This window comes from Micropterus salmoides, unplaced genomic scaffold (assembly GCF_014851395.1).
Source record: "Micropterus salmoides isolate LMB-PRFRI ecotype aquatic unplaced genomic scaffold, ASM1485139v1 Ms_hic_scaffold_19, whole genome shotgun sequence".
Taxonomy (NCBI): Eukaryota; Metazoa; Chordata; class Actinopteri; order Centrarchiformes; family Centrarchidae; genus Micropterus; species Micropterus salmoides.
The window spans coordinates 31,721,850-31,736,662 of NW_024041039.1; the positions used below are offsets into that span (position 1 = coordinate 31,721,850).

Consider the following 14,813-nt stretch of genomic DNA (forward strand, 5'->3'; position numbering starts at 1 on the left):
TGCAATTTTACATCGCAAGGCTCTTAAGATTGAGCTGCCCACTTTTAAAGTCGATCAGGTTAAAGCTCTAGGAGGAGTTTGTTAAAGTACAGAGAGCGTAAATTACAATTTCGTAAATAATTCAGAATGGCCGACTTCCTGTTGGGGATACTTTGTTGAAAATTTGTAGGGGACGCTATTGAGCCAATTTTCTAAACAACATCCCTAAACCATATCAGACAACAAAATACACCCCTTCTGACATGTGTGCCAAGTTTTGTGATTTTTCAAGCATCCATTGCCCTTCAATAAACAACTTTCTGTTTCAGGGAAATAATGTGTTGCCACGGCAACCATGTTATAAGAAAATGCACAGGCAATATAACATTATCAACATCTTGAGGTCTTTCTGCCAAAAAATTAACATGGATCCGATCAACCTGCTAAGAGGAGTACATAAAAGTTCAAAACATGTCTAATGACTGCAGAACATTCCAATTTTTACCAGACCTGATGTATGCAAATTTTCAAGAGGTTTCAAGTATCCTAAGACTATGAAAAATGAGTTTCTTGGGAGTATAATAATAATCTGAGCAAAACAGGTTCCTTAAACTTCATGCTAGGACACCGTTGGTGCCTACTTAAAGCTGCAAGCAGTGTTAAACAGGGTCTCACCCCCATGCTTGCCTTTGGGGAAGCAACAGCCGTAGACCTATATCTTACCTTCCATTTCTCTCTAAGGTTCTGGAGAAAGCAGTTGCTAAACAGCTGTGTGATTTTCTACAGAGCAATAGTTTATTTGAGGATTTTCAGTCAGGATTTAGAGCTCATCATAGCACAGAGACAGCACTGGTGAAAATTACTAACAACCTCCTTATTGCATCAGACAAAGGACTTGTCTCTGTACTGGTTTTATTAGATCTTAGTGCTGCATTTGATACCATTAACCATCAGATCCTATTGCAGAGACTGGAACATTTCATTGGCATTAATGGAACCGCTCTAAGCTGGTTTAAGTCCTATTTATCAGATCGATTTCAGTTTGTACATGTTAACGATGAGTCCTCCATGCATGCCAAAGTTAGTCATGGAGTTCCTCAAGGATCTGTCCTCGGACCAATCCTCTTCACTTTATATATGCTTCCTTTAGGCAATATTATCAGGAAATATTCCATAAACTTTCATTGTTATGCAGATGATACTCAGTTATATCTATCGATCAAACCATATGAAACTCATCAGTTAGCTAAACTTCAAATGTGCCTTCAGGATGTTGACCTGGATGACGTGTAATTTTCTAATGTTAAACTTAGATAAAACTGAAGTTATTGTTCTGGGACCTAAGCACCTCCGTGACACATTATTGAAAGATATAGTTTCCATTGATGGCATCGCCCTGGCCTCCAGCACCACTGTGAGGAATCTTGGAGTTATCTTTGATCAGGACATGTCGTTTAAGTCTCACATTAAGCAAATTTCAAGGGCCGCCTTTTTTCACCTATGTAATATTGCGAAAATCAGGAACATCCTGTCCTGGCCTCCTATCACTTCCTGCAGGTTTTCTGGCTCTGGAGCTGTGGAGTCTGGATCTGTGGCTGCGGGTCACCTGCTGCCCCCGTGTTCCTGCTCGACACCCTCTGCTACAACAACTATTGTTACTGGTCCTATTGTTATTATAATCATTAACATTACGATTGTTACCATTAACACTACTATAAATATCTGTACCATTTTTCATTTAGTCTATAGCAACATCACCTTTACTGTCTGTACCTCTGTGTGTATATTATGTAGGCTGCCTCCCTCTCTTTTTCTCTCTCTTCCTCTCCTGCCCTCTTGCCGTCCCTCTCTCTCGCCACCCCCTCTCCTCTTCACCCCCAACCGGTCGAGGCAGATGGCCGCCCACCCTGAGCCATGGTTCTGCTCGAGGTTTCTGCCTCTTAAAAGGAAGTTTTTCCTTGCCTCTGTCGCCTAGTGCTGCTCTTGGTGGGAATTGTTGGGCTTCTGTAAATAGCATCATAGAGTACGGTCTAGACCTGCTCTTTTATGAAAAGCACTGTGAGATAACTGTTGTTGTGATTTGGCGCTATATAAATAAAACTGAATTGAAAAACAATTGGTTCCTTGCACTTTAAGCACTTGCACTGCCAGGAGTGGTTGGCCCTGGCAATTCCATGCTTGGGCCCTATATTCTGGCATGGCTTTCTACTGCTGGAGACAGCTTTTGTCAAGTAAAGCGGTTTGATGCTTAACTTGCAATGTTTTTTTTCTTTTAGACTGGTAAGTAACATCCAATGTTAGCTATTTAGAAATCTTTAGTGCTAATGACAATACCAAGTGTGCTACAAATGGCAGATAAATAGTGTTGATGTGGCTGTTTTCTTGCTATTATGGTCTAAAACTGAGCTAACCAAGCCAACATAAACTATAGATCAATGCCACATGTGGAGATTATAAGATAGCAGTATTATTTTGATTGGCTCTCAGAGTTTCACCAGGTTGGGTGCATGTTTTGGATTATTGTCCTGTTGCCATTTAGTAGTTGGCTTTTTTTTTATATAACTGATGAGATTTTATTGACCTAGGGTTCACCATATCAACCACCTGGCACTACTGTTCACTATACATTTGAGGACATTGCAAGGTTTATTATATATGTTTAACTGTACACAATCTTGAGCAGTGCCATTGTTGCAATTAGTAAATCATGCACTTCTTGCACAATACTGTCCCCAATTTGTTTGGAGCATGTGGCCAAGAATTACCCATTGTACCTTTAAAGCATGTAAACATTTTGTAAACCCCAAAATAAAAATATGAACCTGAAAATGAGCATAATAAATGTTAGCTCTGATAATATAACACATCTTCTTATTTTGTTCTGGACTGTCCAGGACTCAATGATTTTTAGAACTGTAAATGAAACATTTACTCACAGCTCTCCAGCTCTAGTGAGCAGGTCTGAGAATCCAGAGGAAAGCGGCTGAAGTCCATGTTACAGGCTGCTGTCACTGTCACTCTGTCACAACAATAGAAAGAACAACAGACATACATGGTGAGAATATTAGTTATATATCGTAACTCTGGATTCTATGAGAGCTGGGCCCCCCTTGGATCTGCGCCTGTAATATATATTAACTGCGTGACTTGTGCTCTACTCTTCAAAGTCCACTGGAAGCGTCTCAGCGTCTCTTTAACAGCGGAGCGTGCAACCTACCTCACATTAGTGACTTGATATTCATTTGTCATTTTTGTGCTTCTACTACCTTCTTCCCCTTCTGTCAATTTCAGGCTGCATTTCCCACACAGAGCATTTCAGAATCAGAGCATTTGGCCTGCCTGATTTTGCTGACATGTTTCGATTTTTTTGATTTGGTAATCACTGTTTGCATTTTACTGTTGTGAAATGTACTGTTTATTGTTGTTTTACGATCGGGAGTCTCCACAGGGTGTTTTATTGACCGGCTCCAGTCCGCTTGCAGGGCTCACGGTGTGTGTTCTATCAATAATTTTAATATATATATATATATATATAATAATATTTTCCAGCAAAGAGTTTCTCTTTTTAAGAGAGACGGACTTCACCCCAACAAACTGGGCTCAGAAATGTTAGCTGCTCACAAATAGCATGCTGTGCAGTCCTCCACACATGACTTAGGTTAATGACTAATCATTCATGCAGCACACCTGGACACACCACTGGTTACTGAACAGAACCCTGCCTCACTGCCACTGATAATTGCCTCCACCTGAACGGAACTGAATCCTGGTTGCAAACTAATGGCCATAGCCAGCTAGCTGAACTGTGTCCTCCTCAGTATAATTGTTTCAGCAAGCTCAGGGTCAGTGGTTGTGGTGGTGGCCTAGTGAGCGTGCACAAGAAAAACATTACATCAAGTATGCTGTGATGAATTTACCTCGTTTGAAGTTCTCACTTTAAAACTTGGTGGCCTACAACTATTATATACATATATTTGCTATAATTTATCGCAACCTAAAACCGCCTGGAGGATTTTTAGCAGAACTTCCTGAACTTTTATCTACTCTTGTTTTAAACTATGACAGAAATACTCTTTGTGGCTATTGGCTACCATGTTGATGACCCCACCAATGTTCATGCAACTGACTTTTTAAATATTGCCACTTCTTTTAACTTTAAGCAACATGTCTATGGGCAAACACAGGACTATACTGTTGGAATTACGTGCAGACTACATAATGGGCACTATTGTTACTATATGACAACATAAAATGCTGAATGCTCTGGTTGATATCACAGCAAAACAATTTGTCACAATTATAAGAGCTACATTGGTGTGATGCACGGATTTGCTCTGACAATATCTAAATAATCATGTAAGCATGAATCATTCAGGTGGTTTCTTTATTGTGTTGCATTGATGTATAAGTGTTTTCTTTAATGATTTAATTAGAGAGGCTGCTGGTAGTCATTTTAAACATTTCCATGGGTGCAGTTATTTCACAGTAAATACCATTTGACAATTACGCAGCAAAACAAAAAAATTTTAGTTAGAAACTTGATAGGGCAGGACAGAAGAAACTCTGCAGAGGAAACAGAAATCAACTTTTATATAATTTAGATGCACTGATGGAGCTCAGGGCTGATCAGGAGGACGGCTTTACTCCCAACAGTTTCACTTTATGCAGGGTTGGGAGGTGTACAATTACTAATTACTTGTTTAAAAATGTAAACAGTACCGTAATCCAAGTACCACAAAATAAAAGTAATGTCACCTGATTACTTTTAGTTACTTTTGGATTACTTCAATGCCAAATGAAGACACGAGAAGTATCAATGAAGCATTGTCTGCTCAGTGTATTTTTAGAGAAACATACAATAACAAAATCTTCCATTCCCATGAAATCAGAATCCATGTTTACATGTTTTTATAGGATATGCTTTGCACTATGTCACCACTATGGCAGTATCTGGCCCATCAACGACAAAAATGTGATTTGTATGTATTCTTGATGACATTTAAGAGTTTGTCATTTGGAAAGCCATTTTAAAATGTTGATGACTCTTTCTGCACATGTATTAATTTAGCTTGGTCGGTTAGCCGTGCTGCTAGCGGTTCTATTACCTTACTCAACACCAGTGTGCCAAGAGCCAAACCTGGCAAGAAAACCACCTCAGTCTGGCCTCTGTTGGTCTTGGAGGCTGTGTTTAGTCCTGATCTGACTGCCGTGTCCACTCACTGAGAGCTGGAACCAGTCTGCACAGAGTCTGCATGATGGGGTGTGGGCGCAACACACATTCGGTACACGTACATACACCATAGACTGTATATTTAAAATTTCACATCTTGGGTCAAGCCGACCACTCTCTCATTTTACTTTTTTTTTTGACTCTGAGGTTTTTCTTTTTTGGGGGAGGTTCCCATTTTGGGTTATATCCCTCTTGTACGCTCAAGCACTGTGCTTGTGACAGAAGGCATCCACTCAAAGTGGAGGGTCGTCTCGTGGGTTCATGGAGAACCACAGTGTGCATTGCACAGTCTCTCTGATCCTCCCCCACAACATTTTAATGTGTGAGTGTGGGACTCAGTTTCCACTCCTGGCTATTTTCAGCAGGTTGGATGAGAGCATGCTGTCCTGATGTACGCTGCCACTGTCACGTTGTCTGTCCTTACTACAACATGTGCTTGGCTGACTGTTTTAACAATTTCTGGACCGTTTCTTCAGACAGTTTATGAAGAGAGATGTAGGCTTCGTCCGCCGTCTATAACCAGTTGAGATTGACGCATTCCTCCAGCCAGAACGAGATGCGTCCGTATACGCCGATATGTGTGACATAGCTCTCCGACAGATCATTGGGGTGTTACGCCCCACCCTTTGGTGGCTCCATGGGGCAAACAACACTCCAACTGAACACAGATAAACACTAATGCTGGGCAATGATTAAAAAAAAATGTAATCGCAATTAATCCAAAATTAAATAATGAATTCTAAAGTAGTGTATTGTGTTAAGTTGAGCCAGGAGGCTGAACGCTGGAGAACAGAAGTTTAGGACCCAAATGCAGACACTGAGACTGAAATTGGAGAGTTGGTGAGGTTTATTGCGACTAAGGAGAAAACTTTCAGCACAGGTGAAAACAAAGTCCAAAAATCCAAAATGAGAGAATTATCCACAAGGAACCGAAAGATGTGAAACTAAACAGGAGACTAAACTTGAGACACAAAGAGACTCCTGTAAAGACAAACTAACACTAGAAATACAGGAAACATCCACAGCAACATCAACAATGAACTGGCAACAAGTGATGGACAGACAACCATTTAAATAGACAGGGGAGGGAGAAACTAACTACACACAGGTGGGACCACTAAGACAATCAAAGACAAACACAGGAAGTAAAACATGACAAGCGACACAAGGGCAGACTAACTACAAACTAAAACAGGAAGTAAACCTAACTGAAACACTCAAGGAATAATGTCACAACATGAAACATAACAGACAACATAAGTGACTTATAGACAAAACCTACAGAAGTAAAGAACATAGAAACAAGACTAGTAACACTGATGAACTCATAAAAAGTAAACCTAACTAATAAACAAAGTAACACATACTACAGAGAAGAGCAAATACAAGCGCAGGGATTGAACACAGAAACAAATACAAAACACACCCAACCAACCCAAACCCGTGACAGTATTGCACACTTTTAAGTTAAATGTAGGCCTACTGCTATATACGCAAAAGTGCAATAACATGTGGTTTGCAAACATTTTAAACAAATAAAGTTTTTTACCAGCAGTATTCCCTTTACTCAGTAGCAATAAAATATTTCTTATAAATCTCAACTTCATGTAATCAAATCAAATATTAAACCAAAGCTATTTGCCACTGCCAGGGCATTACCTTTTATCTAGCTTGTTAAAACGAGTTACCATCAGAGTCCAGTTTTCTTGTTTTTTTTGAACAGGTAGGGCCTATGAGCAGAAACATTTTTCTTTTATCAGGAGGCAGCATAAGTGTCAAGTGTCAACCGATAGAGTGAGGTGAAGTAGTCGAACACAAGGTGTAGTGACAAACGGGCAAACAGATGGGCAAAGAGACAAAGCCGAGTTGTGTGTCGAAGGCAGCAAATATCTCAGAAGCTCCAATAAAAATCAAATTCTGATAATCTGTTTCTGTGTTGACAAGCAAGCCCAGCATCCCACTGAACATGCCCAAAGTCACAGCCTAAGGGATTTCACTCAATGGAGGCAAAACCAATGGCTTTTAAATCAGTCGCTTATCACATATTTTTGGATGAGGAATTAACAATATACATACATATACAATACATTTGGTGAGTGTCGCCTCCTATCTATCTCTGTTTCCGATCTATCCACTGTCCTATCTAATAAAAAAGGCGGAAAATGCCCCCCCCCCAAATCTTTTTTTTTGCACAAAGTGGCTCTTTAGATGACTGGTTGGTCACCATCCACTGTCATCGCAGTCTCAGCCCTTTGGTAATTCACCACTGGCTTTGATGTCTCAATAGTTTTTAAAATGAAAATTCCTTATGGGATATAAACTTTGGGTTTAGATTCTATAGATAGTATATGTTTGTCAGATTGGTTTGTCTGAAGGTAAAGTTAAGGTTCATGGTTCTACTGGACAGTTAAATTTAAAGTTTAATTCTGGATGATGCACACATTTACCAAACTTCAGTAAAAACTGATAGATACAGTATATACAAATAAAAATGAACAGAGAAAGTTTGGACTACCAAGAATGTGAACATGGTATTGGTATTGGCTCAGTGGCATGCAGGAGTGAAAATTAACTTTTTGGCTCACCTGCCAATGGGACTGGTAGAGATTTACCGGCCAAAATAATAACTTGCCTTTTTATGTCACGTAAACATTTGTTTCAGTACTTTTAACGGAGATAATAAGGTATTCTGTCGAATACAAACTTGAAGACGACCAGATTGCAGCAAAATAAATGTATTGCTATTAAATTTACTTAACACATAACAGTTAATTGTTTTATAAACTTACAAGATGCTTATTAATCATTCAACTTAAACCTCCTCATTAATTCATTTTAATTTATGCTCTGCTTCAGCCCCCCCACTATATTCATTAAACTTTCATATAAAGTGTATCACTACTATAGGCCTAATATTAATTGTAGGTTGTTTTCATTTATTAAATCTTTGTGCAGAAGAACAGTATATGTTGGTCTGTAATTTATTAATGCTAAGTACTAACAAAAACATCACAACTATTCATGCACAAAAATGACTGTAGGTTGTAGTTTTTACTCGCACATAGTAAATCATTTTTCTGGTTCGCACGTATCTCTTTTACGGGCAAATGCATGTCAAATACTCTGTGTAGCAACGCATCATCCGTCCTGCGTTTGTTCTTCTTCTTGTTTTATTTGCGGGTGCTGTGAGCTGTTCTACATGCTGCCACTGGCTTTAACGGAGGGGAACGTAGCAAACAGCGGTATAAATAAACGGGAGATTTACGGGGAGATATTTTAACAGGGGATACCGGGAGAGAACGGTAAAATACGGGTGAAGCCCGGGGGAAACGGGAGGGTTGTCAGGTACGCACGTTATAGTGGTAACTAGCTAGATAAATGCTAAAAACACTCCAGGTACTCCAAGCACGACTTGACAGCTCCCGACCCCGACTTCAATACCCTAAATCCCACCCCCTTACATACACTCACCTAAAGGATTATTAGGAACACCTGTTCAATTTCTTATTAATGCAATTATCTAATCAACCAATCACATGCAGTTGCTTCAATGCATTTAGGGGTGTGGTCCTGGTCAAGACAATCTCCTGAACTCCAAACTGAATGTCAGAATGGGAAAGAAAGGTGATTTAAGCAATTTTGAGCGTGGCATGGTTGTTGGTGCCAGACGGGCCGGTCTGAGTATTTCACAATCTGCTCAGTTACTGGGATTTTCATGGACAACCATTTCTAGGGTTTACAAAGAATGGTGTAAAAAGGGAAAAACATCCAGTATGCGGCAGTCCTGTGGGCGAAAATGCCTTGTTGATGCTAGAGGTCAGAGGAGAACGGGCCGACCGATTCAAGCTGATAGAAGAGCAACTTTGACTGAAATAACCACTCGTTACAACCGAGGTATGCAGCAAAGCATTTGTGAAGCCACAACATGCACAACCTTGAGGCGGATGGGCTACAACAGCAGAAGACCCCACCGGGTACCACTCATCTCCACTACAAATAGGAAAAAGAGGCTACCATTTGCAAGAGCTCACCAAAATTGGACAGTTGAAGACTGGAAAAATGTTGCCTGGTCTGAGTCTCGATTTCTGTTGAGACATTCAGATGGTAGAGTCAGAATTTGGCGTAAACAGAATGAGAACATGGATCCATCATGCCTTGTTACCACTGTGCAGGCTGCTGGTGGTGGTGTAATGGTGTGGGGGATGTTTTCTTGGCACACTTTAGGCCCCTTAGTGCCAATTGGGCATGGTTTAAATGCCACGGCCTACCTGAGCATTGTTTCTGACCATGTCCATCCCTTTATGGCCACCATGTACCCATCCTCTGATGGCTACTTCCAGCAGGATAATGCACCATGTCACAAAGCTCCAATCATTTCAAATTGGTTTCTTGAACATGACAATGAGTTCACTGTACTAAAATGGCCCCCACAGTCACCAGATCTCAACCCAATAGAGCATCTTTGGGATGTGGTGGAACGGGAGCTTCGTGCCCTGGATGTGCATCCCACAAATCTCCATCAACTGCAAGATGCTATCCTATCAATATGGGCCAACATTTCTAAAGAATGCTTTCAGCACCTTGTTGAATCAATGCCACGTAGAATTAAGGCAGTTCTGAAGGCGAAAGGGGGTCAAACACAGTATTAGTATGGTGTTCCTAATAATCCTTTAGGTGAGTGTATGTACGCCAATCAGACACAAGTAACCTGAAATGAACATAAACAACAACCAATGAACGCCCCTAATCCGTGTGTTACACGATTTTAGATCCTTTGGTACAGTGGGGACAAATTTAAGTGCGACACACATGAAAAACCAACGCTGTTAGGTACCGTCAAAAAGCTATTATATGGTGATATCATACCAAATAGTTTACATGCCAATGTGGCGGGTAGCCTTCCAACATTTGGCCGCTAAACGCAAAATCTACCTGCATTTGGTGCTTGGCTGGTGTTAATTTCCACCCCTGTTGGCATGGCTTACTATGACTCCAATAACCCATTATTAATGTTAAAAATGACACCTGTGCTTCTCTTGCTATAACAGTGTCTGCTGTGAAAATGCTTATTGTTTAATGTCTAATGAAAACATTTCTGCTGCAAAGGAATTTCATTTGAAAAAAGTTGTATTGAGATTCTGTGTAGCAGATCAACATGGAATTAAAAACATGTTAATAAGTCAGATGCTGAAATGCTACAGACCTCAAGCTGTAGAGAACATGTCCATCAGGAAAGACACGTAGCATGATGTTGTCGGTGGTGGTGTCGTGGATGAAGGACCTCTTGGAGTGGACAAAGAAGACATCAGGGACCCAGATCTTCTTCACCAGGCGACCATCAAATGTCATGCTCTTGTTTGTGCTGCTGGTGAATGACAAGCGCTCATCCTTCCAGTAGTGCCTCAGGTACAGAGTCATGGTGAAATCCTGGTGGAATTAAAGAAAGCGTGTATAAAAAGGAGTGTACTGGAGATTCACTACCAAACAGCACAGATCCATGTATGTATGTGAGATAACATGCTGACCATGATGTTCATCAGTCTACACCCCTAAACATTGAGCTTATGGTCTGTAAAATACCACTTATACAGACCCAATGAAATGAAAAAGCAACATTTTTCATTCTCTCAAAGTCAGGCCCCTTTTCAGTGATCCAATTTAATCTCTGGATACTTTGATGACATCACTCTTGTGATGATAACCCACACACTGAGTTTCATTCAGTTATATGTCACAGTGTGGACGACAAAGGCACTCCTATTTTACTAGGACTTGAACGTGAGACAACGTAACTTTTACTTACTGCCACAACTGGCAGTTGTGGGAAAATGGCACAATGACTTTCCCTTTATTTCCCAAACACTTTTACATATGTTTCTTTTATTTGAATGCAAATGTGTCTCCAGGTGTGCTAGTAAACGACTGAACGTTTATCTGTGACCTGCTAAAACAGCTGCACAAGAAGAGTCAGGAAACGGGCAAACTGTTTAATCAATTTTGGTTTTACTGAAATATCTTTCTATATTTTGCTATTATTAGCTAACATTAGCCACCATAAGCTACTGGTCAGATCAGACTAAGTAAGACTGTAACAGCAAAACTCCTGACTGTACTGAATTGAGCAACAGTGTTTTATTGCTTATACATTCAACTTTCCATTTGTGAGAGGACAAATTCATTATTTTTTCTTTCAAATGTTACATACTGTAAAACTTCAATTAATATTATATAATACTAATATTATTTGCTTTAATCAGAACCAGGCCTATATATGGGACAGGGCTTTAATTCCTTTCCCGCGAAACTCTTGCTTAGCAAAGATGGGAAACAGGCTTCTATGAAATTGTTTATTTTAACCAGTATGAATATTACTTGTATAACAATTTCAACCAGTGTGACGGTCCCAGCAGATCTGTGTCTGGGGCCTGTTTATGGTGTCGGTCTGTGTAAGTGTTTGTGTCAGGCAATCAAGGTGATTGGAAGCACCTGGCCAGTGAGCCCAGCCTATTTGAGGCTGCCCACACGGATGCCAGTGTTGGTGCACGTAATGGTGGAGTGGAGATAAGGTATGTGGTAACTACGGTGCAGTTAAAATTGGGAAGCAGTTGCATCATGGGCACCCCACAACTGGCAGGGAATGGAGCCTCCCAATGTGCCCCTCCCAAGCCCTCTGTGTCTAATGTGTGAATAAAATTGAGGAGCGGCCAGTGGGGGAGGAAGGAGGGTGAGGCTGCAATAAAGCAGCCCCGACAACCAAACGCCCTGCAGCCTGTCCACCCCCCTCCTGAAGGTGTGTGTAGAGAGACATAATAAGAGAGGAGGGGTGGAAGAAGTCATAGGGAGGCAGCACCACACACACACACACGCACACACACACCGCCCCTTATAGGAGAGTGACAGCAACTACCCCGCGACAGCAGCAATGACCCCCAGCCCCAGGAGGCCATCAGACACACCCAGACCCTAGAACCCACCTACTAGTCGCATGGGACCCAGAGCAGCGACTAGGTGATAGAAATGATCAAGGAGTACCAGAGAGACTGGAATTTTGCTAATTGTTTTTTTGGAAGCAAGCATTCTCCACATTTAGCAGGGCGGCAGTAGCTCAGTCTATAAGAATTAGGCTGGGAACTGGAGGGTCGCCGGTTTGAATCCAGTTGGACCAGAGTTGCAGAGTGTGGACTGGTAGCTGGAGAGGTGCCAGTTCACCTCCTGGGCACTGCCGAAGGAGGCCTTGAGCAAGCTCCTGAACCCTCAACTGCTCGGGGCCGCACTGAGTGACACTCTCTGTCCTGTATGTGTATGTGTGTGTCTTTCGGACCTGTGTGTAAATACTAACAACAGAGTGAAAACATTGAATTTCCCCTTGTGGGATTAATAAAGTATATCTTCTTCTTCTTCATGTTAATGTTTCTAACAGGAGATTCCGCATCTATGCTGCGTCAACCTCTGTACTAATGTCACTAAGGTCCCCCAGCATGCAGAATGATGGGGAAAATAGAACAGGGTAACTTAGCTATATCGATAGGTCATCACATATCTTCTGCCAGAACCTTTGGACAGTTGCACACTGCCACATAGCATGCATGTAACTATCAGATATGTTACCAGAGCAGTTCAGGCACGTTTGACTACATAAGACCCTTCTGAATGTCCTTTGTCCAGTATAGTGTTTTCTATGGAGAGTTTTATACTGTATGATTTGTAGATTGGGATTTTTTTCATTCTACAAGAATTTAAACATATTTGCATCCAGTAGTTTTGGTCTGGATTAATGGATAGATCTGTCTCCTACTTTCAGAATGGGAGAGAGATTGAATCATCAGTTTTTAACAGTAACATGTTTATCTTTCATCATAGCTTTGGAGGCGAGAGTTTAGGATAGTCTGTTATCATGGGAGGTAAATCTAAGTCCATTTTGTTATGGTTAACTCTCGCCTGAAGTATGGATTTAAACTGTTATATTCATGAAATATATTATTACTAATTCCAGCAGATGTCTCATCCCTTTATCATACCACAATGGGGAATTTAGCATTATCTTATTTTGCAGGATGTCAGGATTGTTCCAGATTGGAGTAAGTCTGCAGGAGATAGGTGAAGACCTAGATATTTTGTGAAATTCCCACTAGGCTGCCAGGGAAGTGCTTATGTTAATACTTTTAAAGCAGGTATGATGTTTGATACTGGATGGAACTGGTTTGATACTTTCCTAACAGAGTGTTTTTTTTAGGTCCATACATTTGATTGATCCATTTTGAGATATATTGTAGTCGGTTGGCCAGGAAGTAATGAAAATTATAAACCACTATAATCTTTTCCTTTTTGCAGAGTTTTAAAACTGATTCATGGGGGTTTATTTTTCCATAAAAATCTAGAGGTGTCAGTGAAACCAGACAGCAGAGGGTTGGGTGGGTAACATTGAAAACAGGTAATTGATTTGTCCATCCCATAAGGTCATCCTCTATTGATTTAGGTAGAGGTGTGTAGTTTAACTATGGCAGCTCTCACAGACTTGAGGAAATACTGACAGCCAGATATTTAATCTTCCCTGACTGTAGCGGCATGGTATATGTACTCTGGAAATCACACATTACAGGTAAAACTATGAATCTACTCCAATTAATGGAGTAGTCTGAGATGGATGAGAATTTATCAATAATAAAAAGAGACATTTGTGAGTTTAGGAGGAAAAGTAATACATCACCTGCATAAAGGCTTATCTTGTGGTGTACATTGTTTGAATTCCTTTAATATTTTATTTTATTTTATTTTTTCTGATAGCAGCTGCTAGTGGTTCTATAAAAATAGTGAATAGCAAGGGAGAGAGTGTGCAACCCTGCCTGGTGTCCCTCTGAAGACTGAAGCTTGGAGAAGTATAATCATTTGTCTTGACAGAAGCTCTTAAGGAACTGTATAATGTTTTAATCCAGTCTATGAAGGAGTGTCCCAATCCACATTTACATAAAGTAGCCACCAGAAATTTCCAATTTCACAATAGGAATCATATGCCTCTTACTATCCATGATTCCGATGTGCAGATTACTGAGAAATGTGAATATTTGGGTGTGACTCTTTCGCATGATTTGAACTGGAGCTCTAATACGACTAAAATTGCTAAGAAAGCAAGACAGCGCCTCTTCTTTTTACGCAGGCTTCGAGAGTTCACTCAAAACACTAAGATTCTTTTGAACTTTTATTATTGTGTAACTGAGAGGGTCCTAACTAGGTGTATTACTGTGTAGTTTGGTAATCTCGCCTTGAAAGAGAAGAAGGCTTTGAACAAAGTGGTTCGCTCAGCCAGCAGGATCATTGGCTGTACTTTGCCGCTCCTGGAGGTTACATATAAAGCTAGACTTTTGAATCGAGCTTTAAAACTTGCTAATGATGCATTAGGCCATCCTGCAGGGGCCTTCTTTGAGATGCTTCCCTCAGGGAGAAGGTATCGCTCTGTCAAATGTTCTACCGATCGCCATTTCAACAGTTTTTTTCCCCAAGCTGTGATCACTTTAAACAAAGCACCTTAAATTAGGCATTTTATATCTTATGGATGGATTTTATTGAATAGTGTTTTATTACTGAGTTTTTTGTGGCAATTGCTTGT

At 40.6% G+C, this 14,813-nt stretch overlaps 1 protein-coding gene across 1 annotated transcript in view; it reads right to left on the bottom strand.

Moving 5' to 3' along the window:
- gabrr2a (gamma-aminobutyric acid type A receptor subunit rho2a) overlaps window positions 1-14,813 on the bottom strand; it is a 73,030-nt gene that overhangs the window by 20,745 nt on the left and 37,472 nt on the right. The window contains 2 exon segments of the mRNA XM_038729924.1: window positions 2,916-2,998; window positions 10,413-10,636. Coding sequence (XP_038585852.1) covers window positions 2,916-2,998; window positions 10,413-10,636 — 307 coding nt within the window.